This window comes from Mchenga conophoros, linkage group LG8, assembly GCF_057382185.1.
Source record: "Mchenga conophoros isolate Kocher_MC1m ecotype Shallow Benthic linkage group LG8, M_conophoros_male_GT1.1, whole genome shotgun sequence".
Lineage (NCBI taxonomy): Eukaryota > Metazoa > Chordata > Actinopteri > Cichliformes > Cichlidae > Mchenga > Mchenga conophoros.
In genome coordinates, this window is record NC_140533.1 from 26925361 (window position 1) to 26950360 (window position 25000).

The 25000-nt window shown below is 40.4% G+C and overlaps 1 protein-coding gene across 1 annotated transcript; it reads right to left on the reverse strand.

Moving 5' to 3' along the window:
• LOC146568935 (inhibitor of nuclear factor kappa-B kinase subunit alpha-like) lies at positions 1-24773 on the reverse strand. Its single transcript, XM_085285330.1, has 22 exons — positions 24439-24773; positions 23884-24003; positions 23631-23725; positions 21269-21386; positions 20436-20505; positions 20262-20350; positions 19536-19625; positions 18186-18310; positions 17845-17952; positions 17507-17642; positions 15558-15752; positions 14581-14683; positions 14347-14470; positions 12568-12719; positions 12415-12476; positions 11862-11971; positions 8405-8454; positions 8189-8294; positions 7250-7397; positions 6584-6720; positions 4757-4856; positions 1-3013 (listed from the first exon to the last, which is right to left on the reverse strand). Exons 2-22 carry the CDS (start codon positions 23986-23988, stop codon positions 2948-2950), a joined length of 2289 nt encoding a protein of 762 aa, XP_085141456.1. The 5' UTR covers positions 23989-24003; positions 24439-24773; the 3' UTR covers positions 1-2947.
• Between the last annotated feature and the right edge of the window lie 227 nt (positions 24774-25000).

The following is a 25000-nucleotide window of genomic DNA, read 5'->3' on the forward strand; positions in this document are numbered from 1 at the left end:
TCGTGCCAAAGTGATTTATTTTATTTCCAGGTAAACATTTGATCTTCATACAATTACATTTCTAAAAAGTGAACATACTTAAACCAGCAGACGGAAACAAAACTCAAATGGAAAGAAACAAACGGAGTTATTTAAATACAAAACAAAAAGAAAATATTATTTTAGCCATTGCACTTTAACTTCATAAATACAAGAAAGTTCATTTCTCTCTCTGGCCCAAAGAAACACGACGTACAGCACATTCAACCCATCGCTCACGGGTTCGATCGCTCCGATTAGAGGAAGCCCGACCGCGTTGCACCAACGTTGTTGCATTCCTGTCATTATGGGATGTCAGAGAGAAACGACTCGTGTTTGTGGTGAGAGCTGAAACGATTAGCCGGCTAGTCTTTATTTGTTTTTCAAGCAAATTAGCCCGAGACGTTCTCGGCTTCCTGTTACTCAGATCTGAGAAAGCGGAGAAACAGGAAGCGTTTCTTCAGCACCATCAATATACCGTGTAACATTATAATAATCACTGCTTTACTCATGGATGAATCAATTCTGGACTTTTAAAAAATAAGGACAAAAACCCCTAATTTTTGACAGATTGATTGTTATGAGGGGAAAACTCGAGCTGAGACTCGCAGACAATCCAAACAAACTAAATGCATCCGATTTGTTTTTATTTCCTCATTTCCTGAATGACAGACTCTGGCAGATGACATTATTTGTTATCACTGAAAGGCTCCAAATGTAACTTTCTCACTGTCAGTAACTTCAGTCGTGACCTCCTACAGGAACGAATGAAAGTAAGAGCAGCTCTGGTTCTGTTTACACCAGTTTTACCTTTTGGTTCTCAAACTGTGGAGTGGGTCCAACTGGTGGGACGCAGAGCATCAGACTATCCCACTGAGCCGACGGCTAATGAAATAAAATTGAACCTGGATCCTGTTTTCTTTACCTGATAAACGTGTTGAGGTGTGCGATGTGACTCAGTGAAGGCTTGAGCTTTACACATGCAATTATTTAAAAATAGAGGAAATGATTTCCACACTCACCCCTGCAAGCCTGAGCCGGATAAGAGGGTAAGATTACTCATTTGTTTTACATTTCCTCATTTTTTGAATGACAGACTCTGGTGGATGGCACATTTGTTATCACTGACTATCACTCATTGAGAATCCTTAAAAATCTCTCTTAATAAAAAGTCTGAATATAAAACTGTTCAAAAACGGCACTGACATTTGAGATGGTTTTCTTTTTGGCCGTATTTGATAAAGAAAAAGATAAATTATCATCTCAGAGAGATCAGAAACACTTGATTTATTTTCTTTTGAATAAATAATTTGACTTTAATCTGTCAAAAATACACCAACAAGGTTTTAGACTTTCAGATCTTTCAAATCCATAATAAGATGAGCAGAATTACCCAATAAATCATGATGTGCACAAAATATTTGTTTTCAGCCTTGACAGGGAGACAAAGATATCAGATCTGCAGTGAAAAAGATTTTTCATGTTTTTGTTAACCGAGCTTTCACTGGACTCGAGAAAACCTAAACTCCCAGACAGACGGGCATCACGAGGCTTTTGCAGAAAATTAAACGTGTTCACTGATTTGGAGGAATAACGGCAATTTCACTCAGAGATGCAAACACGGCCGCTGTGCTGAAGACGGCCCAGATCATCTTAAAGTGGGAGGTCGGCCAAGTGTAAATCGTGCTATTTATTCTTAATCATCATGAATATGCAATTTATTTTCTGCAACGGTGACTAAATGTGCAAAGGTTCCTGTGCGAACTTTACTGACATGCAGCTCGGCAGGTAACCTCGTCGATATAAATTGCTCTTTGGAAACGTGCACTTTTAGATTTACATTTTAATCTGAAAATCTGAAAAGAACTTCCTCTGGAGCAGCTCATGCGTGCAGCACAAAGCAAGCCTCGCCATCCTTCACCGTCCCATTAAATCTGCCTCCGCCCTGCAGCCCTCTGGTCTCCTAACCCCGTCCTCTTCTTCTGCAGTGGTTTTACGGCACAGTCTGAACACGAGCCCCACCACCTGCTCGTCTTGATGCAGAATTGATTACAGGATTACTCAGATTTCTGTGGAAACTACGGACTGATCGTTTCAGCTCTGCACGACTATGAATTTAGCGTACATTATTTGCACCCGAACGAGACGAGAAAACCCCGCCTTACATCCATGACGGTTAAAAAGACACACATACAATATACACATCGTATTAACATAATGGCCAGCCATGGGATTTCTGCCTGTAACACTTGTTTTTTAAAAACGTACATACAGAGAATTCAACACGCGCCCTCAAACGTTTCTAGTAAATCAATCAAACCGACGCTGACAGTTTCTGCTCGCTTTAAATTCTGCAACATTTTTGGCAGCTGGGAACGTTTCACCTCTTCACAGAGAGGACACATGGGAGTATCAAAGTGCTCTTTGCTTGATTCTTATTTCCTCCCCACACCCGCCTTCCAGCGACCCCCGACACCTTCCTGCGTTTCCCGTTCATGCCACGAGGTCAAACGAGTTCCCACGTTCCTGTCGAATGCTCTCCCACCTGACTGATCCACGTCAAGCCCTCAAATGTGGTGCTATAGTTTGCTCCATTTTTGCAGTGATAGTAAAAACCAAAGTGTGATGAATATTGTGCAGCATAAAGAAAAGAAGAGAGAGAGAGACAGCTTCATTGTTTTGTCATAAAAAACAAGCTCAATAATCAAACCTTCCACCATGTGAGACGATGGGAGGAGACAGACGCCGCTGAGCATGCGTGAACTCAGCTTTTTTTTTTTTTTTCTTTAAAGATGAGCAGGAAAGTCGTTTTCACGAGAAAATCCCGAGTCCATGTACAAACTGTACTACTGTACTGTTAGACGCCGCTCAGCCGCGTTATCAGCTCACAGTCCTTAGTGTTACTCAGGCGGGGGGTGGAAGGTGGACTTTACGAATTTTGCTTTTTTAGTTTTGTTGTTAAAGTTTCGTATTTCGTCCAGCTCCAGTCTTGGTCCTTGAAAGATGGAAATGGAGGCGTTAGTAAAAGACAACCGAGAATATGTAACGTGCTGAAGTGCAAATATATCTTAATTTCTGAGTTTTTAATAAGTTTTGGATGTTAGTTGCAAACAGTCTCATTTTACAGAGTTTTGATAACGCTTCACAACAATCATCATTAATAAAAGATAATATGACACCTTAGTTTACAGTTAAATATTATTATAATTAAAAACCTAATATTTGTTAACAATTAATGGTCTAACATTTTGACTTTACAACAATCATCTACAGTCTTTGATAAAACTTTACTAAAAATGGTTAAAAAAAAAAATCACTGCTAACATAAGTTGGAAGTGGCAACTTTAAAGAGAGATGCACCATGTTGGGTGTGCTCTGTCCCAATTGTTGCAAGGCTTCAGATCACACCTGGAGCATTTTAGAGTGAGGTCTTTTATTTTGAAAAGCTTTTCTCTGTGTGACCTGCTCTATTGAACTTCAAACAACTTCTGTTGAGAAGCTGCCACTGGAGTGTTTCTGAAACACGCGGCAGCACATTAGTTAGAATTGCCGGCATTAATGCGAGTTGGCGGGATAAGCTTCAGCGCCTGCGTCAGAGCTGAAATGCGACCCAGCGGTGCCCCGTGCATTCTCACGGTTAGGCGTGAGACCAGTCGGACTATAAACGCTACATGTGTTTCATGGAACTGACGCTAAAGGAAACCTGAAGCATAACTTGCAGTACTGTGTTGAGAGTGCTGTTTAGAGTGACCCCGTGAAATGCACGGCTCACTGCACGCATTCATGACCATGACCGGCTTCCACCTGGTGCACTGCGGTGCGTTTCAGAAGCAGCGTTCTGTACTGCATCTCTGGAAAATAACCTCAGATCTCAAGATGCATACAGAAACTACAGAGAGAATTTCAAAATAAAAGACCCCTGCTTCCAAAATGCTCCTGGTGTGACGTGAAGACCAGTGAAGAACGGAAGAACACCTGGTGAAGTGCATCATGTTGTGCTCAAACTGAGCTGTTTGTGATGAGCTTGGAACAAAAGTGACTTTTACTGAAAGACGTTATTAAAGTATTGATCAAATTTTGGAGTCAAATGTCAGATTTATGAGTATAAATCAAGCATTATGGCTTCGAATGAACAGCAGTACTTGGTAATGAGAACAGCCTCAAATAATTGATTATCAGCTAGGATAACTCAATATATAACTAAAACATGAAGACATGAATAAATATGATTAATAGCATCCCTACCGTTTAAATAACTATCAATTTAACTATGATTTGTTTTTAAATGTTGGTTATTATAAAGTGTTAGCTTGTCATCATCTTTAATAACTGATAAAAATATAATTCAAAATGTATAATATATATTTATCACGCTAATAAATATTACTATATAATATACAGGAAACTGAAAACTCTGTGTGATTCTGTTTTCTTATCACATCTGCAAGCTTAAAAGAAACAAAAAGTTCCTTCCTTCATGACAAGACTTAAAAAATAAATAAAAAAAAAAAAAAAAAAAAAAAAAGAACAGCGAGGTCCTGTCCTGTTCTCCTAAATGAGATTAAAGACATGCTGACAGGCCTCAGGTCCTTCACAGATGCAGATAGGAGACGCCTAGTGCGTCTAGTTTCCCAAAGGGAAAATAAAAATAAATTAAGACTTTATGGCTGATTTAAATGCAGCCCTCTCCAATAACAAACAAACCTTAAAAGCAGCAGATAAAAAGCAGCAAACTCACCACTATGCTGTTGGCCTGTTCGTCAGCAGCTTCCTGCATCAGGCTGGTCAGCTGACTGAGGTACTTCTGGTTCTCCTGCAGGAGTCGTGGGGCAGCATCACTGAAGGAAACGCACACAATTCAGACACAATTCAGTCACATGACGCCTCCTTCATATGCACAATGTGTTTACTATCTTGCAACAGAAAGAAGAACGCCCAAGGGCAAAACACAAAGCACTGGCCTACAAACTATATATATGGCAGTATGTTCATGCTTCAGTCATGTGCACAGTTATTATTATACTAACAGTTTAGCTAACACAGGCTGGAAATGTAATGAAGAGAACAGGCTGAAATAATATTTAGAAAAATGAAAAAGATAATGTACCAACTACGAGCATTCTGAAAACACTTTTCCAAATGCAATGCTCCAATGCACAGGATCTTCCTCAGGCATGCGTCTTTTTTAATGCTTCATAAAAACAAAACTATTATGACTCAATTATTGTGCATATTCCAGGTCCCAAAAACTAAGTCCAGCTTTTGCCTGCAGTCCAGCTTGTACAGCTCCCTGCTGGTGAGCTCTCCTCCCAGGTCTGGCAGGTGCTGCAGCTCTGTTTTTTGAGTCATGTGGGTCATTTGAATCATTCTTCATCTTTCTTTGAAGATTATCTGGGAAAAGCCAGCTGGGTGGAGACCTCAGACCTCTAATAAAGGTAGACCTAGGAATAACTCAGGATCGCCCCAGGTGGAATTGGAAAATGTTGCTGGGGAAAAGAACCTCTGGCAGGAATACATGCTTAGTCAGCTGCCAACAAGCCCAAACTTTAAAAGCAGAAGGAAAAAAAAGAAGGATGGAGGGATTTCATGACACACGAGTCATTCCTGGAACTGTGACAGACATATGACAGGAACAAAGATTGCCTGTGGCGTCTTAACTCCTGGGAATCTTCTGTTGCATTGCACAGCTAGTCACAACCTTTAGAGTGTCGCGTTTTTAGAGCTTTTCCAACGCTTCAAAATGACCTGGTGTGCCAAATAAGTGCCAAAACGATCCATTAATAAACAGTTCATAGGGCTTAAAGACCTGAAACAACCATGACCCCCAACCAGCCAGCAACTGGTAAGAGAGACTGAATAAAGCTTCAGTCTCTCTGGAACATCAACAGGGAGTTGATGCACCAGTTAGGAAGGATTCACACGTTCACTTTGGACATGGCGATCTGATCGACTGCATTGATTCAAGCTCCAGCACCACAGCTGGTTAGCTTCAGGTTACTTTAGCTGTACCCATGGGCAGATATGACCTGCACTCAGCGAGTCATCCATCCTCAAATGCAGTTAAAAAAATAAAAAATAAAAAAATCAGACAACAATATGAGACATAATGAGGAAAACATACCAACATCATGTAGGAAATGAAAGATATGATTAATAGCTACTGGAACAAAGCTGTTTGTATCGTTCTCTTCTCAGTTTGAGACCGACCGAGTCCAGCTGTGGCTCAACAATCAGCCCGTCAGACCACTCAACAATTTGGCTGAGTGAGTCAAATCATGACCATTTGTCGAGAGAGGAAGATGTCTGTGAAGTCTTTTGTTTTATGTGAGATTTCCTGTATATGAACAGGAAATTACTAAGCTGTTTTTATTCACATATACACATCCACATTCACAAACAGGTACCTCACCGTGTCGACACTTCCTTAGTAATTTGGCACCAAGTGAAATAAACTACCAGCTGTTATCAATGCTGAAGGTGCTTCTGCTGAATTCTATGTTAAAGGAGTGTGAACATCTCACTTGTAGAGCTGACCCCAGTCCCAACACGGCTGAGTGGACGTTACCTGTCATTTGGCCCTGGTAGGGAGGTCAGGGGGTGCGGGGAGCTGACGGGCTGTGCCGACTGGGACCACTGAGAAACCTGCAGCAGGTTGGACGACTCGGGACTGGCTGCTATCGAGCTCCGTGACGAGTTCTGAGCCTGAAGGAGAGACAGAAACACACCGTTACAGGCAGCAGTAAAAAACACGCCTCCCCTCTCCTACAGCAGGAATGCAGGCGGCACACCCTACCGCTCACTCTGTGTTTGGTACTTTATAGCAGCTGAGTCTGAGGAGATCACAGAAAGTACAACAAAGCTCACCACCACTGGGTCTGACAACTGCAGAAAAGGGAATCAGAAAATGAATAAGTGAACTTAACCTATTCCAGGATATTACCAGGATCCAGCTCCAGCAATTAGAGGACTTCCTTTTTTCTTTTCTTATACACCAGTACACTAAATTTATCTGAGCTGGATGCTGATCAGACAAAACTTCTGATATTCTGTAGAATCAGAGAAAAGCTGATGACATTTTATTCTTAGTTGTACATAAATAGTTTTATCCAGCAGTTACACAACTTCCCCCACTTCTTTGCATCATGCCCCACACTACATTTCAAAGACAAATGAAGTCACAAACTTGGAAAAAGTAGACCGGGCTGCTAACGACTGATGTAGATTTACTCACGCAGGCGATCTTAAGTAAGTGCCAGAACTCCCTCTGTCTCTTGATCTGCATCTGCATCACGGTGTTGTCAGCGTCCTTGATGTTCTCCAGAGTTTTGTCAATCCGGGGAAACAAGTCAATGATCTTCTGTTTGCTGATCAGGATTTTACTGTTGGGGTGAGACAAATCAGGGAAAACAAATGTTGTTTTCCACCGTCACTGTGACTCTTTAGACAGACTCAGTGTAGACCTCACACCGGGGATGGATTCAAGTTCTGGAGTAATTTATGCTCCAAAAGTTTCCTCCTCAGCAGGGAGGGAGTAACTGAAAATTCAGGGGGTAAAGTCTGCAGCTTAAACTTTCCTTAATACCAGCAGACGTTTTATGTGTTTAAGAGCCGTCACTTCTTTATAAATCAGTGGGTTAATCTAGGCCCTGTCCTCACATACACAGGATTTTCATCTACACATAAACATTATTTCATGTCACTGAACTTTAGATAAACTCCTTCCAGGGTCAAGATTTCTATAATCTCTATTTCTGTGCTTACTTGTGGGCGAGGAACATGAAGACTTTTCTTGCAATATCAAGGGTGTGCACTGTGTTGTTGTTTGCAGGCTTTTGACTGGTCAACATGAATCTATGAATTGGGGTTATAGTGTCACCTTTTGCTTTGGCGGCACTTGATACTGTTATTTGCATTTTCATGTGGATGGAGATGAGTAGGAAAACATCTGAACCTGTGGATTCAGCATTAACCTGCCCTGAGAGAACATATAAGTTCCTCGAGATAGGTTAAAAAAATAAAATAAAAAATAAAAAAGTACTACAAATATGCATTACTAGTACCGTGGCACTTAAGAACAAATAAAAGTGTATGAGACCACAGATAATTAACAGTAATCAGAGGTGTAAAGCTCAGGGTGAAATCAAACTGTCAAGCATGGGTGGACCCTCACCTGAGGTGTGTGAACAGATCTTTGAGGACTTTGTCTTGGTTCTGGACTGTCTGGATGATGGCCTTCACCATCTCAGAGCTGTCGCAGCTCACATCAGAGTCAGGTACTAACCAAAGGGGGTGGGGGGGGGGAGTTTAAACAACACCTCAGTTTAAAGAATGGATTAATTTCTCTTCTGATTTCAGAGTTTTAAATGATCCATTCAACGTTTCTTACCTTTGCATTTCATCTTCAGTTGCTTGTAAAGTTCGATTGCCTTTTCTTCCCTGCAAAAAATTATTTTATCACATTAAAATGTTCTTCTTTGAATTCTGAAGCTAAGCTCATGATCAGATTACTCTCTGAAGTTGCATGTTTAAAAACACCACTGGTATCCTCTCCATATGTGTTGAAGACAGGCACTGGTCAGAACTTTCACAGCAGCACCAAGGACGGTTTTTAATTTAAAGTGGCACGCTTTCAATCCAGTGCATGACGTGACAGCAATTCACAGGATTTACAAAAGAAAAAGTAGTAAACTTTTACCCAACAGCAAACTAGTTTGATCGACTAAAATGTAGAGCAAAGTCTTTTCCCTGTGGAGTGAAGCAAGATGCATACATCCAGGTGAGGTTACACCAGCACTTCAGCACTTCATTAAGCTGTATGAAACTTCAGCCACATCCCTTATCTTCACTGCGATTATGTTTCTTTATTAACTTGGTGATATGTTGAGGTCTGGCCTACATGGGGGTTTCTGCTGTATCATTTACTGAAGGAGGACAGCGAGGCTGTGGTGAACCGGGTCTTTAGACCCTATGTTACTAAAAAGAGGAAGAGCACCGAGCCCATCATTATGTCTCTACTGTCAACAGTCAACACCAGGATCAGAAACTTTCCCACAGAGCCAAGGCTAACCTGGTGAAAACACATTTTTTAAAGAAGGGGCACTTTAAGCTTTCACTGTGCACAGCTGCACATAACTGCAATGACCCCAGTTAGAGTTCAGCTGGGGCTCGTTACTGCATCTGGTACTTCCTAACGTGCGTTCAGACCAAATGTGTTCAAAACACACAAATATTTCCTTCCCACAGTCGACAGGAGAACAAGGAGGAGTACAACCAACGGCTGGAATCAAGTTACAGTCACATATTTTCAGCAGTTACCACAAAATGCAATAATTTCACTCACTTTTCTCCAAAGCAATCTCCTTTTTCCTTTTCCCTGCTACTATCTTATAAAAAAAATTCGAATAACACAGCTCTGTCCACAAATGGAGCCAACAAGCTTGGCCTTCGTTTATTATCAGCAATGGCGTCTGGAGAATCTACAGACACGATTACACTCATGTACAGAAGGAAAAGACAATGAGAGGGCTTGGAGGAAAATAAATGAAATCCTAGGACTTCATGCTTATTCCCACTGAGTCAGGAGAGTCCACTCTGTGAGAGATTCTGAGGTGGCAGGCTTTGATGACACAGCATGAAGTGGATTTTTCACTGAAGTTGGATATTTGAGCTGTGGATGGGGATTTGCCTCCATTTACATCACCTGACATGTATTCTCATTAACGTTGCTACAGACTTTGTAGTCCTGCATAAACTTCACTTTATGTTTGGCTGAACATGGTTGAAATGATGATGTTATCTCCGGGTTAACCTGTTTTAATTAATTTATTTGTTTATTTTTAGTATAAATAAAAGATTTTAAGCCAATTTTAAACACTGCCTCTCTGCTCCCGACCTCATCTTTATAAATTTTGATGTGACAAGCTTAGTGTCTTCGCATCAGCAAAGCTTTTATTTTGGAGGCATTTTTCCAACCGTAGAGAAACGTCCGCCAGCTGATGGTCAGTCAACATCGAACTGTTTGCTGTACCTTTTCTCTGCGCGTGTTCTCAAGATCTCAAAGTAAATGAACTTTTTCACTGACAAAAATCTGCCAAGCTCATGGTGGCGTGGTTAGTGGTCTAAAGTTGCCTCACAGCAAGAAGGTTCGTGACTCAAACTTCCTGGTCAGCTTCTCATTCTTCACCTTCTTGCCTTTTTAAGTGCTGTTTACACATTTTCCCTGTGCCTGCATGCTTTTTCTCCACAGTCCAAGTTTATTAGTGTTTTCTTTTACTGGACTTGGGTGTAGACCGTGGAGCTCACGTGCCCCCTTTATATGAGTCAGCACAGCTTTTTTTACTGAGATAAAGTCTCACATCATGACTGGCTCTAAAACTCTGAAGTCTAAGGAGCTTGGAAAGAAAAGCGACTGGATTTATTTAAAGGAGAAATAAAAGAAGTCCTTAAATTACCATGGTGATGACTGAGAACTTACACAGTGATCTAAAGTCAAAACTTTAATTTATACTGCTTTGAATCGCTACAGAGTCTTTGTAAAGTGATCCTTTGTCATTTCTGCATGTAGATGTGCATTTTCTCTCTTTAGAGATGCAACATGTGGTTACATCTCTACGAAGGTGGATGTAAGGTTACAGTGTAAGTTATAGCACAGGACATTAGAACAGGTTGTGGTTACAATATACCTACAGTACAGATTTAACGCAGACGTAAAAATTTGCTTGTAAATAGTCTGACTTTTAATACATTGCTGTTAGGAAATACTGTCATCATGGGGTTCGTTTAGATTAACACGTCACCGTCTTTTGCTGCCTATGAGGAAATTCCAAGCTAGTATAAAGTCACAAGCTTTACACAAACTTTTGTGGAATGACTAAAACTTCCTAAAACGAAATAAAACGAATAAAAGTTGCCGCAATGACAAAGACCGGGAAACTTCCACTAACTAGATAAAGGTAATGAACGTATGCAGGGCTTTTGTTTTTCCCCAGTTATTTCGTCAGTTATAAGCGCACAGCTCAGAAACAAACGTGCATGTTGATAGAGGATTTTTAGAGACAAAAAAATCGGAGTAAACACGTTAAAAAAGTTACTGGGGAAAAAAAAGGAGAACACATAAAAATATGAAGATTTCTGTATAATTAAATATAGATGTCAGTTTCCTTTATGATCACTGTGGTAAGGCAATTGGGAGCATCGCACTGAAATAAAACATATTTGTCCTTCACGTGTTAAATGCCTTTCAGCATTAGTAATGTGTCCCATATTCTTTCACACAATTGTCCTCTTTGTCCCACATTTATTTGTTGCGATCTCGACCTCTTAGTCATGAAGGAAGGTTTTTTCTTCCCTCAATGTTATACATCTGTTTGTTCGTCCAAACAGAGCTGGAAACCTTCTGGAAAAATTCTCCATCATGACATTTATGCACACCACACAACCATCCTTACAAACTGGTGACTGAGTGGACTGTAAACAGGCAAGAAGCCGGGAGTCAAATTTAGATGCATTTCCATGTGCTCTGTACACAAGTCCAAAGCATGTTGCAAACATTCAAAGTACATCAGTATACAGTCAAAGTGTGTGTCATATTTGAAATATTTAGTGTGCATGTAAATGTATTCATGATGTAGGATTGTTTTTGGCACCGTCCGGTCATTTCCTCAGGTGAAGCGGGGACAACCAAAGTGTCAAAATCATCTGTAGACACCATTATGCACACCAACCAAAAAGAATCAAAGGCCAACAAGTGACTGTTACTTATGTCTTTTAAATTAGGTGAAATGTGGGATTTGATAAATGTCCACAGATTAAATCATCTCAGGTTAAACCCTTTTAATACTCACAGCTGCTCCATCTTGTCTCCTTGGCGTCGGGCATATGGGCTCCTCTGTAGTTCTACTATCTCAGAGTGCAGAGCCATGATCTCATCATCCAAATGGCTCACCTCTGCCACCTGCAGGACAGACAACGGATCAACCAAAGGCTGCTTTTGGAAGCCTTTGCACTGGTAAACATCACAGTGATTCCTACACGTGTTCTTTATTAAACTGAATTTAATACATTTATCCAGGCAAATGTTTTCATTAGCAAAGTGCTTCGAACTGAGCCTCCTCAGTGACTGTGATCCTGCAGATGAACATCAACTCCACCATCTTGGACTGCAGTAGGTGAAGGTAGTCCTTGTTCTGGTCTGCAGCCCTCACTGTAGGTCAGGGGATCACCTAAGAAGTGACTTTGGAACCAGAAGAACTACTCTCACCAGCTGCAGTCCAAAATGAGAGCAACCTGGTAAACCTACTGCAGTAAACCAGTAGGAAAAAACAAAAAACATGAAAGAGCCTGGACTAGCTGGTTAGCAACTACCAGTCTGTATCTTATTTTTAAGAGATGAGTTACCTGAGCAAAAGCTGCAGCTCTTTCTTCGTTCTCCTGCCAGGCTTTCAGCATCTTTTCTGAGGCTTTGGACAAATCAGACAAATGTGAGCTCACCGAGCACCCTACAACATGTTTACTGAAACAAAGAGCAAACAGCTGCCAGCAAACACTCACATATGCCATAATGCATCTGATCGCTGTATTTTTCCAAGTCATATTGGATGCTACTCTTGAAGAAATCCAGCTTAGCTTTGAGCTGCTGCGAGAAGCCGAACATGCTGTTTTTACACCTGGTCAGGTTGGTGTTGTAGCGGAGGAGGCTCAACCTTGAGGGGGAAGGAGGAGATGGTAAAATCAGAAAGCTCCAAGAGGAAGGCGGAGGACTGAAGAAGACAGGCTGACAGTCCAGCCACAGCTAAAGCTTCCAGAGGAGCAACAGTCACAAGCACCAGAGTGTGAGGAGCAACACAACAGAAAGTTGAATTCAAACTAGGACTCAGGAAGAATTACACTGGAAAATAAGCAGAGCTGAAGGGTGTGTACGACACTACAACTATATTCAGCTGACAACTAAATCATTGCTCTAAATATTCAACCAACAGTTAAATGTTGGAATAAAATTTACAGAAAATGTTTAGATGGGTTTCTTCAGGGCTCAACTTTAAGGCTTCGAGGTAAAAATAATAAAACCTGGACCAACAAATGCAATTACTAAAACTATTAAATGTTTTTTTTTTGTTTACAAAAACTTGCAGATAAATAAGGAGATGCTGGGATTCCTAGCTACTAAGCAGAAGTCGTGAGTGTAACAAAGAGAAATGATTTAAATAGCATAAACAGAATTGAGAACCGGTTTCAGTTTTGAACCCGTTTTAAGTGAGCCACCGTGCTGAGACTCGGTGCCCAGCGCCTTATCACTTTCTTTCATAAATGTTGGTGTGTCACATTTCAAAACAATGATGTCAGCCTAATAACAGTTGGCTTTTTGTACACATGAGTCACCAGGAAGTTAATTTCTTTCCTGCTCCATTTCTACACTTTGTCCACACTCAGAAAATAATGCAGGTATCTAAAGCCTGTGTAAGTGTGCTGCTGGATAAGAGCAGAAATCATAATCTATTTTATTTTGGTTAATCTTGATTAGTAATTAGGATTACTTCATAACTTAGTCCACAAAAATATCTTTTTAAAGGAGATTTCTTGGAACTCAATTTAAATAATAATAAAAAAACACCACATAAAAACCATAATTTTGACCGTACGGCCCATCCTTTGAGGGCAACCACCGACAGACGGGAGCAACATGTGGCCCAAACGGCAGTAGGCTCACGTGCACTGAAAAACCAACATAGTAGCCACATTGAGAGAAACAAGGAACCAAGAGTCAACCAATACCTCACACAGCACGTACAGAAGTGGATTATGCAAGAGTAAAAGGAATCTGGATGCAACCATTAATGGTCCACTCACACGTTCACGCACAGTACCCTTATACCACTTTCAGTTCTTCTGCTTCTGCTTTTTTGTTCTGGCTGGTGCTGAACATAATTGTTTAAAATTATGAACTAAAATTAAAGTCTAATATAAACAGAGCTACTGATGCACTACTGATACTGATGTAGTATGGTGTCTTTTCATCCGTAGCAAACACAGAGTATTATTTCCTCCTCAGAAAAGAAAAACTAATATTATTAATTTGATATGAAACTAATATCGGTCGTTTTATTTCTGTGTTTGACAATAACTATTCTTCACCAAAACCACAACATCTGGTTGTACGCTGCTAGGATGTAACATAAAACACTCTTAATGAAAAAGCTCAACTTACACTGTTTAATATTTAAATAGCACAGACGCACAAAGCTGATGTTATTTCTGAATCCTGTCATGGATTCACATTGTAAACCATGATCTGGGCTAAAGCACATCACACACGATTGTTATGGGACTCACATGGCAGCTCTCTGCCCCTGGAAAAGTCTGCTGTAGTCGTCTTTCAGGCCACAGATGTAGCTCACAGCTTCACCCCACACCTTCTTCATCACCACCAAAGGCAGCTGCGTCTTGGCATCTTGCACTGGGAAAATAAAAACCATGAAAGTTTTTATACAGAGCAGAAGAGAGCCAACACTGTCATGTAACAGTCCTTTTCATTTCAGAAACTGGAGTCACTTCATATGAACTCACCAATGGTGTTGACTTTCTCAGGCAGACGTCTGGCACTGAAGGGGCCGGTGTACTTGGTGATGCTCTTATCAAACAGGTAGACAATGTAGCTGTCCCACCCTCTCTACACAGGAGGAAAGAAAACCATTACAAAGATCTCAAGTAGTGTTTTTACAACTCAAGAGAGTGACTTCAAGTCTCTCAGAATAGATGCAGTTAGAGGAAAATGAGTCATGATTATTGATAGATGTAGATTTTTCTAAACACCGTTGCTTGATGTTGTATATGCTCCAATAAGCAAACCAAAACATAGCACAGGTTGTTTTTTGCTTCTTCTTTTTGCAGGTAACAGAACGTAATCATGCATGGGTAAAACAAACAATCAAGATTTTCAGCCCTGTGATTTGTGACAGATCGAACTGATTTACAGGTGCTGAAGCAGACACTTATAGGTGTCATATAGTGACGTAAACAAAACCCTAGCAAACCCCACAGTGATTCAAGACTACATCATGTGATATTTATATATTCATGTTGCTGTGATCGTATGGATTATTTATTTATTTAATAAAAAAAAACTTTGGTAAAGCCACTGGTGTCACAGGCCTGAAATACTTTCAGTTTAGTGACCCTCCACCACTGGTACTGCTGTTGGTGCACAGATAAAACACAGCTACATAAAATTAAGTGAACAGATGGACAACACGGCCCTTTGTCACGGACACCCGATGTAGGAGAGACAGGATCAGGCCAATGGATGTATCCCAAAATATAAAGACAGCATGGCCAGGGATAACAATCAGTGAGGAACACCGCCAATAAGCTGCAACTTTAGCTCCTTGGATAACAAGATGAAGATGATGATGATTTTTTAATTCATCAAAAAACTCAAAGCTGTTATGTATGATTATTTTAATAATAAGTTATTGTACATCATCACGTGTGATTTTAGATTTAAAATCCTTTCATTCATCTAAACAGTGGTTAAATCAACGCACCACTCCATCCAGGACACACTGTGCAGCGGGCTTCCTGGGGTCCAGTGACACTCCCGTCTCCTGCAGCAGTTCCTGGTTCACCACCTCGATCTTGGTCTCAGCTTCGATGCGCTTCTGCAGACTGTGGAGACTCTCGTCAGGAGTTAGCTGGAAGGAGTGGACCTGCGCTGTGGTCATGTTCAGGATGTGGACGACCTGAAAACAGAAAACCCGTCAGTATAAACTAAACTACTTCGTGATCTATCATTTTCTGCAGTATGTATCGCGGTACATGGGCCAGCAGAGGGCTGCAAGAATCTAATTATTCTTAATATTGATTAACTGCTGCCTCACCAAAGAGCTGGAATTAATTTATTACTAAAAACTGGCAGATGGGGAGGGCTGTGACAGCCGAGGCCAGCCAGTTCATTTTTATAAAGATTTCAAGTTGTTAAATGTTATGTTTGGTGAAAGCTCTAATGTGTAGCATAAACTGGAAATACTGGAATTCTTATTAACAACCCTCACTCATCCCAACACACTTACACCACTTTCCCACAAGAAGACAAAAGAAACCAGAACATGGATTTGGAGAATTGCTACACAAACAGTACAATACATGTGTGTGCTTGTGTTTTGACAGCATTACTCCACTGAGACTTTTGGCCTCTGTTATGTCACAGAGAAGATGCTTTTAAATGAGGTGGGATTACAGGATTGTGTCAGATATGGGGAAGAATATAAAATCTCCACAGCACTGAAACATTCGAGATTTTGTTGCAAAACCAAACTGAACAAGAACCCAGTGGTCACTGTGAATGAGGCCTGGAGCTCCTTTGCGTAGAAGCAGCCCATCACTAATCACATATTTACGGTAGAGTAGCGAGAAGGAAACCAGAACAAGTGAAATCCTCTGGTCTGGTTTATCTACCTGCACAGTTTATAATGACGTTTGTGAAGGACAATGTACAGACTCTGCATCACCTCATCAATACTGTTCCTAAGTCAGTTTTTCCCTATTACAGGAACTGAGACACTAAGTGGGAGAAAGTAAAGGATGGGTATATAAAAATATGGGTAATCCTGAGCACAGAAAAACAAAAACAAACATTTCCCCATTGGCTAAAAAACAAACAAACAATCAAGGTTTCTATTTCAATATTTCTAACAAGACAACAGAAGTTTCCAGACCAAACTCCCTTAAAAAAGGTTGGCATAGAGTTAATCCCAAGAAGATCCGAGTCCTCAAGTATGGGTCTAAATATGTACATCACAAGTTTGCAAGCTTTACTATCAACATTTATCGCCACAAATCTGTAAAGACCTATAAAACATATTCAAATGACTAAATAACCTTTGAACATGACTTGTACTTCTATATCTATAATAAGTTTTTCTGGAATTTGAAACATCATCAATAATCAATATTGTTTAGTTTTAAAATTATTTCTGATACTAACAAAACAGAAAAAAATGTGACAGATTTTTAAAAAACGCTGCGTATCTCTTAGCATGTTTAGGCCTCCTTTAAATGTCACTTTGGATTTTACCTGTGTTTGTGTAAACTGCAAAAACCTGCCGTGTGGGTGGTGACCGTTAAGTTACGTACAGGTGACCCATGTTGAATGTGACGTGTGGAACAAATGCAAACAGAGAGCATAACAATAAAAAGAATTTCGATTTATAATAAATCTTAAAAAGAAAAATAGATGACAATAATTCCTGTATGAGTGACAATGATGGTGCACAGCTTCTTTCTTTCAGATTGGCCCACCAAACATACAAACGCTACAATCAGTCCAGTGAGATTAGCAGTAAAATGCCTAAAAGTAGTGAAAGCTTCGGTGGCAGCTTTAGTATTTCTTGTCTTTATAATTTTAAGATGAGAAAAATAAAACACTAAAACTTTCTAGGGCACTGCGTGTCATTGCAAATTACTGACTGAAGAGCCAGCTCTTCCAGTGCCTCACCTTCATAATCAGTATCTGATCAAGGAGTTCAAAGCACAGGGGTTTCTTGGTTTCATGGTTCACTTGGCCTCCTCTGTGCACTGGATCCCACTTTAACATCAGCTGAAGCAGCGCCTCCATCGGCTCCAACAGCGTCCTGTACAAAACCGGTTAAAACATTTAAAACAGGTCTTCAGGGAGGGTAATTAACAACAACCACAGTTCACATGCTCTCGGCTATTTTGCGTTCCATTTAAATTACTATAGCACAACACCATGAAGAAACTAATTTGTCCTCACAGGAGACAAACAGCTCAATAAAATAAGGAAATGTCTCAGTAAAAATGATTGCAGCTGACCTGCTGAGATTGTTGGGGTAGGGGAGATGTGTGGAGAACTTGACTTCTCCGTTTAGTTCTTCTACTGCCATGATGTCTTTTGGACCTTTATTCCTCACTTTGCTGGCCCTGAAGACAAGATCAGAAAGGATCAATACCAAATTCTTTCAATACAAAGTACTAGAAGTACTTAGAAGATGCAGTTCTCAATGTACCTCAGTCGAATTAAAGCACAAACATGTGATGTAGAATAAAATCTGACGTGAGAACAGAGCTGGGCTCCTGCATACTCTACTCAGACATCTGACTCATCTAATTTCCAGTAGCGCATACATTAGTGACACAGACTAGGATCAACTTACCACTGCACAGGTTGGAGGTTGTGTAGGAATGGACGGAAACCGCAACTGCACTCGAAGATCATTGTTCCGAAGCTCCAATAGTCCACAGTCACAGTGTACGGTTTATTCTCAAAGAGCTCAGGAGCCTGGAGAGAGGAAAAAAAACAACAACAGTGTTTCGTGTTTTCATAAAACACGAAGTGATCTTTTTTAAAGACTTATTTGGCATTTCCATCCTTTATGTGACAGTAGAGTCGACAGGAAAGTAGAAAAGGGTGGAAGGAATGACCCACAAGAAATGATCTCAACGTGAATCCACGGCCCTGCAGCAGCCGTGGGTCAGCCACTCATCCAGGTAAACTGTAGTGGAGCCCAGAACCTGCAAATTGGCTATTTTTTTTAATATATATATTAATACAGTCATTTTTATGTATTTAATGAAGCCATCCAAAGTGTTATCTTTTGTATTTACACCCTCAATATTATTTCAGAGTTACAGGCTGACTTTGTACGTAGGGGTGAGTTGAAATGTTACCATTTTTATTAGTTTTTACTTTTTACTTTTTGAGCCTTCATGACATCTTTTTCAGAGAAAGAAACAAGATGTAAAAATATAAATAAAAAATAAAATAAATAAACTGCCACTATATCAGGTTAACATCTGATCCAAGTATCACAATCTATAATGCTACAATCTTGGTTTTTTTTCCATAGCCACCTTTGAGCATCAGTATCATGAGATGCCATCATATCTGTAAGAAAACTGCACCAATTCAATGTTTATGACACAGACAAGAGACGAGCATTGCCACCCTGGATGTATGTTATGTTTTCTGATAGTTCACTGGAGAAAAATGAGTTTTTTAAGGGTTATATCACCATGTGGTTGGTCAACAAGTTACATCATATGACAGGTCTGCTTTTTCACCTACAGGCTTGTCTTCTAGCCATGATGTGTTCTAAGTCAAGATAATTTTCTGATATAGTCATATTCAATTATTTAACACTCCTGAATGTAGCCCGTGGCTATGAGCTGAAAAAAAAAAAACAATACAGGTGTTCACATTTTTAATTTATTAAAAAACTTTTAGTCCTAAAAAGGTTTTTCACAATTCTTTCAGCAAATCAAAGGGCCTAAAATTATAGAGCTAGTGTCTCGAGATCAATATACTGATGTTATTACAGAAATCAAGCTGCCTATAAAGAGGTGAGGTGGGAGGCACAGATTGATTTTTCAGAATGACCCTGTTCAGTCATTTCTATAAAAAGGTAGAAAGTAAAGTCAAGGATTTAAAATCTATAATTACTATAACACATAGCACATAACATACACTATCTGAGGATAAATAAATGTTTGCTTTAAGTGTTTACCAGGTACTGAAGTGTGCCAACGAATGAAGTGCACAGACTCCCCTGGTCCAGGTCTTTAGCATAGCCCAAGTCGATAATCTTGTGAACCAACTGCAGAATAAAAAAATAAATTAAAAAAAGAATATATTTCAGATGAGCAGTCAAACAGAGCGGGCTGTGAATGAGAGGGAGACGGGTCTTAATGTGGACATACAAGGAGCAAAGATAGTGAAGGTAGAGGAGTTTAAATACCTGGGGTCAACCATCCAAGAAAAACACACAGTGCACAAGAGAGGTGAAGAAGAGAATGGAGTGGGTGGAGATGGGTGTCAGGGAGGGTTTGTTTACAAGATGGTAGTGAGACCTGCTGTGATGTCTCAAGACTGTGACACTGACAAAAAGACAAGAGGGCGAGGCGAAGATGTTAAGAGCGACCAGGATAGACAGGATTAGAAACAAGTACATCAGAGGACAGCTCAGAGTTTGAGAGGCAAGGCTGACAAGGGATAGTAGATATATTGGATAAAGGATCCTGAAGATGGAGCTGCCAGGCAGGAGGAAAAGAGGAGGACGTCAGACAAGATTCATGGATGTGGTGAAGGAGGACATGTAGAGGGTTGGTGTGACAGGAGAAGATGCTAAAGATGATATGGAGGCAGATCTTCAGTGGCGACTCTTAAAGAGAGCAGCTGAAAGAAGAAGTAGTCAAACAGAGCAGTCAAAAAAAGGGAAGAGTAGCTGGTTTACCTTCCCGTTGATGTCTTGTAGCACAATGTTTTCCGGTTTAAGATCTCTGTGTATGATCTTGTTTTCATGGAGATACTGGATACCGGATCCTGGAGCAGAAGTCAGACTTAATCAAAGCCAATGACATGTTAAAAGAAGAAATGTCTGAATGAATAAGCCGAACAATGCACATACCAACATCATTAAGTAATGAAAGCACTTCACTTTCTTTCAGACCGCAACAGTTTTCAGGTTTGCTCAGCACCTGCAAATCAGGAAAAAGAAATCCTATCAGAGCTGCGGTATTTTTTAGAACATGTGACCAAAGGGTGAGAAATGTTCTGAAATTAAGAAGTCTGATATGATGTGCTTATTTTCAAATTCTATTTATCTTTGTGTGTGTACTTAATGAAATGTATGTCTTATATAACTCACTTTAAACAATCTTGTTGAAAAGTGCTATATAGATAACATCAGCTAACTTCACACTATCACTCCATATATTACCTTCTATATATTGGTCACTGTGTGCAGTGGCCTCTATATTTCACACTTTTGATTTTACTTTATGTGAAATTCAGGAGCGGGACCACACTCCAAACACTACCTGCCTCACACACCTGTTTATCATCCTCTTTTATAGGTGCCAGGCTCTGGTCTTGCTCACTGTTTCTCATTAATCTGTTGCCTTTGTTATCTTTAAACATTTTTTTTTTTCATTATATTTTGAGTTGTGGTCAGGGCTTGTGAAATATGACCCTGGTCAGTGACTTAAATCCACATACCAATAAAGGCTTCTGATCCTTACTTTTAGCCTGAATTTATTCACATTTTGTCACACTGGAGCCACAGAAAGCACGCTGAATTTCCTACTAAAAGCTTGTTCGCTGTGCACCCATGACTCCCCACAAAACTATCATTGGACAGAAAATATTACAGCTCTCTGGCAAAGTCTGCTGCATATTTTTTCTGATTTCTAAACTCTCCAAATAATATCAATCCCATCTAAATGACCCCCCCCCCCTCACCTTCCTCAGGTCTCCTCTGGAGCAGTACTCCATGGCCAGCAGTGGAAGATCATTTAAGGCTATGGGCTCCACCTCCTCTGGGACCTCCTGGGCTGTCACGATATTGATATGATTTAACCTGAGTGAGAGATATGGAACCACATTACTTTTTAAAGACATCCAGACAGACTTCTGCACAGTCATCCACTGTCTGCATAACAGTGCAACTCATTCTTGCATCTGCAAGCCTGTGGGTTTCACAAATTGATTAATAACTACCAATAACTGTGAAGAAGATCACACTGTATAAAGCCAGAGTTCTCAGAAGGCCCACAACAAGGAACAAGGAAAGAAAGCTCTAGTGCAAACTTAATTTTATCTGTTCACACATTGTGTCATGCTGTCTGCTTGTTAAGTCTAACGTCATTCACCATTTCCTTGTGTAAAACTTCCTTCAGCTCCAGATTGCTCCAGCTACAGATTAGTTAGGCTAATATAAGCACATTATCACCATGGAGATGTCAGATGAGGGTTGAATCACTTTTGTTTGTTGCCAGATCAAAGCGGACATCTCAAATGATTTAATATTCTTGGTAATAAATATCCTAAAAGCAGACTTATTAATTTTTCAATCTGCACTCTTCTTCTTTCGGCTGCTCCCATTAGGGATCGACACAGCAGATCATCTGTCTCTATCTAAAACTATCCCTCATCTTTTTCTCTCACACCAACCGTCTGCACGTCTTCCTTCATTACATCCATATCTCTCTGTGGTCTTGCTCTTTTCCTCCTGCCTGGCAGCTCCACCTTCAACATCCTTTTTTCCAATATATCCTCTATCCCTCCTCTGCACATGTCCAATCCATCTCAGCCTCGCCTCTAACTTTGTCTTCAAACTGCTCAACCTGAGCTGTCCCTCTGATGTACTCTACTCTAATCCTGCCTTTAACATCTTCCTGTCTTTGCTTTGTTAGCTGTAATTCCTTCAGTGTAAAACAGACTTGGAAGCAAATAAGGATCAGGCTACATCAACAACACAATACATTTAAATTCCTTTGATGCACAGCTTGAGCTGCTGTAAATACTGCACACCTTCATCCTGCAGTGTTAACGAAAACCAGCTTAGCAGGTTTCATATCCAAAAGGTGATCCTCAGCAAAGAATCTGTATCACACTTGGAGCGTACTGCAATTACATGAATCAGACAAAATGTGGTGCTTAAAGTGAATTATACACCAAAACTTTGAGCATAACCTGATATGGAAGCCAAAAAATTAGTCCAGCCAGCTTTGCAAGGTGTGTCGCGTTCACTGTCGCAAAGCTGGCTCTCTTTTTACCTGGTTAGATCACCATGGTAACAATGCTCACTATGGTTATAAGCTGAACATATACCCTTGAGTTTCGGTTTAAAACTCAGCTTACAGCACCACATTTTCACAGATTTTCCAATTTTCAATATGATGAGTATGATACAGATTAGTTTTAGAGTATTAGTATGCAACTTGCTGAGCTGTATTTCATTGACATCACTGAAAAAAAATAGCATGTATTTATTTGATGATGGAGATAATGCATAAATATATTTTTATGCTTTATAAACATCTGCTCATACATCTGTTTTACAATTCAAGAACACAGATTATTCTATTTTACTTTAATGTTGACACAAAATAAAATAATTTCCACAACAGCCGTGACTGTTATGAACACCCTCATTTTGCAATAATGTGTTTTTAACCTTCTAAGACCTAAAGTGCACATTAGAAATATGTGCGCAAAGAAAGGCTCTTGCAGACACTCCACAGGTCAGGCTTGGTAGTCATGATTTGCAAGTGACTTGGATTAAAGTAAGGATGTGAGCGCCTCACTGTCTCGGATGAGCCCACCCTGGATCCAGTGTAGGACATAGTCAGAACAACTGGAGATACACCAGAATGCAGGAGGGCCAAAACCCCATTCTAGATATTCTGCCAGGGTTTACTTCCCTTGCCTCTTGGGAGCAGTGCCATTTATCCACAACTGGGGTAATATATATTAACTTCTCTCTTGTCCTATTTGCACAACCAGTGATGCATTTTGCCACTTTATTTTTAGTATTCTTTCTAGATCTTTATCCCACACTCATCTAACAACATCTGACTTTAGTAGCCATCGCTTCATTGGTCAAGAGGAATGAAATTTATTCTGGCTAAATCATCACTGCGATCTTCATTATCTCTGACTGGGTTTTCAGGTTTTGTCAAGCCAGGTAACAAGAAAGCTGAACTTGATTCAAATGGCACTTTTGTGTCACCTTTATGACACTAAGAAGTGTTACATACAGATGTGACACGTTTAAATAAAAGCCACTAAGGAAGGAAAATAACAAAAAATAAATACCAACTTTTTCATGATCTGGATCTCTCTGCCCCATCTGTCCCTATTCCTTGGTGTAAGCTCCAGGCGACACATTTTTATAGCCAGTTTTTCGTGTGTTTGCTGCAAAACAGACAGCAGACATCACATTATTATACAAATACAGTCAAGGAAAAGCAGGTGGTGATTACTTCAAAACAGGCCATTTCAATTTCCAGCACCCATATCCTCCTTTCCTAAGTTACGTATAGGGTTAGGAACTCTCCTGGCTGGACACTCACCATATGCTGATAGAGGTAAACATGGGCAAAGCCTCCCATGCCCAGCCTCTCTTTCAGTTCCCAGTCCCCCAAGTTCTGGTTCTGCCTGAAGGGAGGTCTCTCCATTGTTGTTCACGCAGCCTGTACCGGAGTGTGGGAATTATATTTGAGTCACGCGACAGAAACACAGCAGACCCTGTCAGTTTATTAAGTGACTGCGCTGTTTGGATTATCACATAAACCTATCAAACACAGGGGCAGGGCTACATACTGGAATGGCTGCTAGGCTAATGTCAGCGCGATGATTTAGCAGGAAAAACGCTACCACTGACGTTTTGTGGCAGTGTGACACAAGTGGGCTGCCTACTCATAGACAAGACATACCCAACTCAATATACCAGACAACAAGATACACATTTGTTTTTCATATTTGTCAACAAACAAGCAGCTAGCTAACAGCATAGCCAGCCAGCCAGCCAGCCAGCCAACGGTAGCCCTACTAGGAAATAGACGGAGCCGGTTATTAGCTTCCTTGCGTTAGAATATGAAGGCTTCTCGGCGCTTTTTGACACTTACCTGTGGTTTCTATGGAAGTGTCATGAGCCGTGTGCAGTAGAAAGGTGTAACTGGAGTGTGTCTTGTTTTCAGGTCAACGCAGCACCGCGACACTGGACTTCCCCACATAAACGTCACCAGAAAGCCCGGCTGTGTCTCTTGAAAATGAAACGAGGGTGCGTTCAAAAACACAACGCCCACTGCGTTCAAAACACTGTCAAGACTGTGTAAAAGCGGCATTGTGTTTATTTTAAGTCGTGTGTTTTTATTCTGGGGTCCAATAGAGTTTTGTTGATTCATAGTTAAACAAAATACATATTTATACTGCCCCAGAGTCTGCTATGCAGCTCCCCCTGTCCAGCATCTCCCCGAACAGCTCCTGGCTCTTAAAGCCCGCCCCATTAATGCCCACTTTTTCCTGATTGGCAGATTTTGCGGAAGCCTACAGTGGAGTGCTTGTGAAATTACTTTTAAAATAATACTGCCATAGTGGTCATTCTTCCAGTTATATTAGCTGACTACTGATACATGTGCAAGGTGTTCATTAGTCTGATCTCAAATTATCTGTGACCAAAATCTCTGA

What these genes read in the sequence shown, in the direction of transcription:
- LOC146568935 (XM_085285330.1), bottom strand. Translation starts at nt 23,988, where the DNA reads ATGGAGAGACCTCCCTTCAGGCAGAACCAGAACTTGGGGGACTGGGAA. An exon ending in CCAGAGGAGACCTGAGGAAG is followed by an intron (nt 20,506 to 21,268) that starts GTGAGGGGGGGG and finishes CCTGATTTGCAG; the next exon opens with GTGCTGAGCAAACCTGAAAA. An exon ending in TCAGATGCATTATGGCATAT is followed by an intron (nt 12,477 to 12,567) that starts GTGAGTGTTTGC and finishes ATTTGTCCAAAG; the next exon opens with CCTCAGAAAAGATGCTGAAA.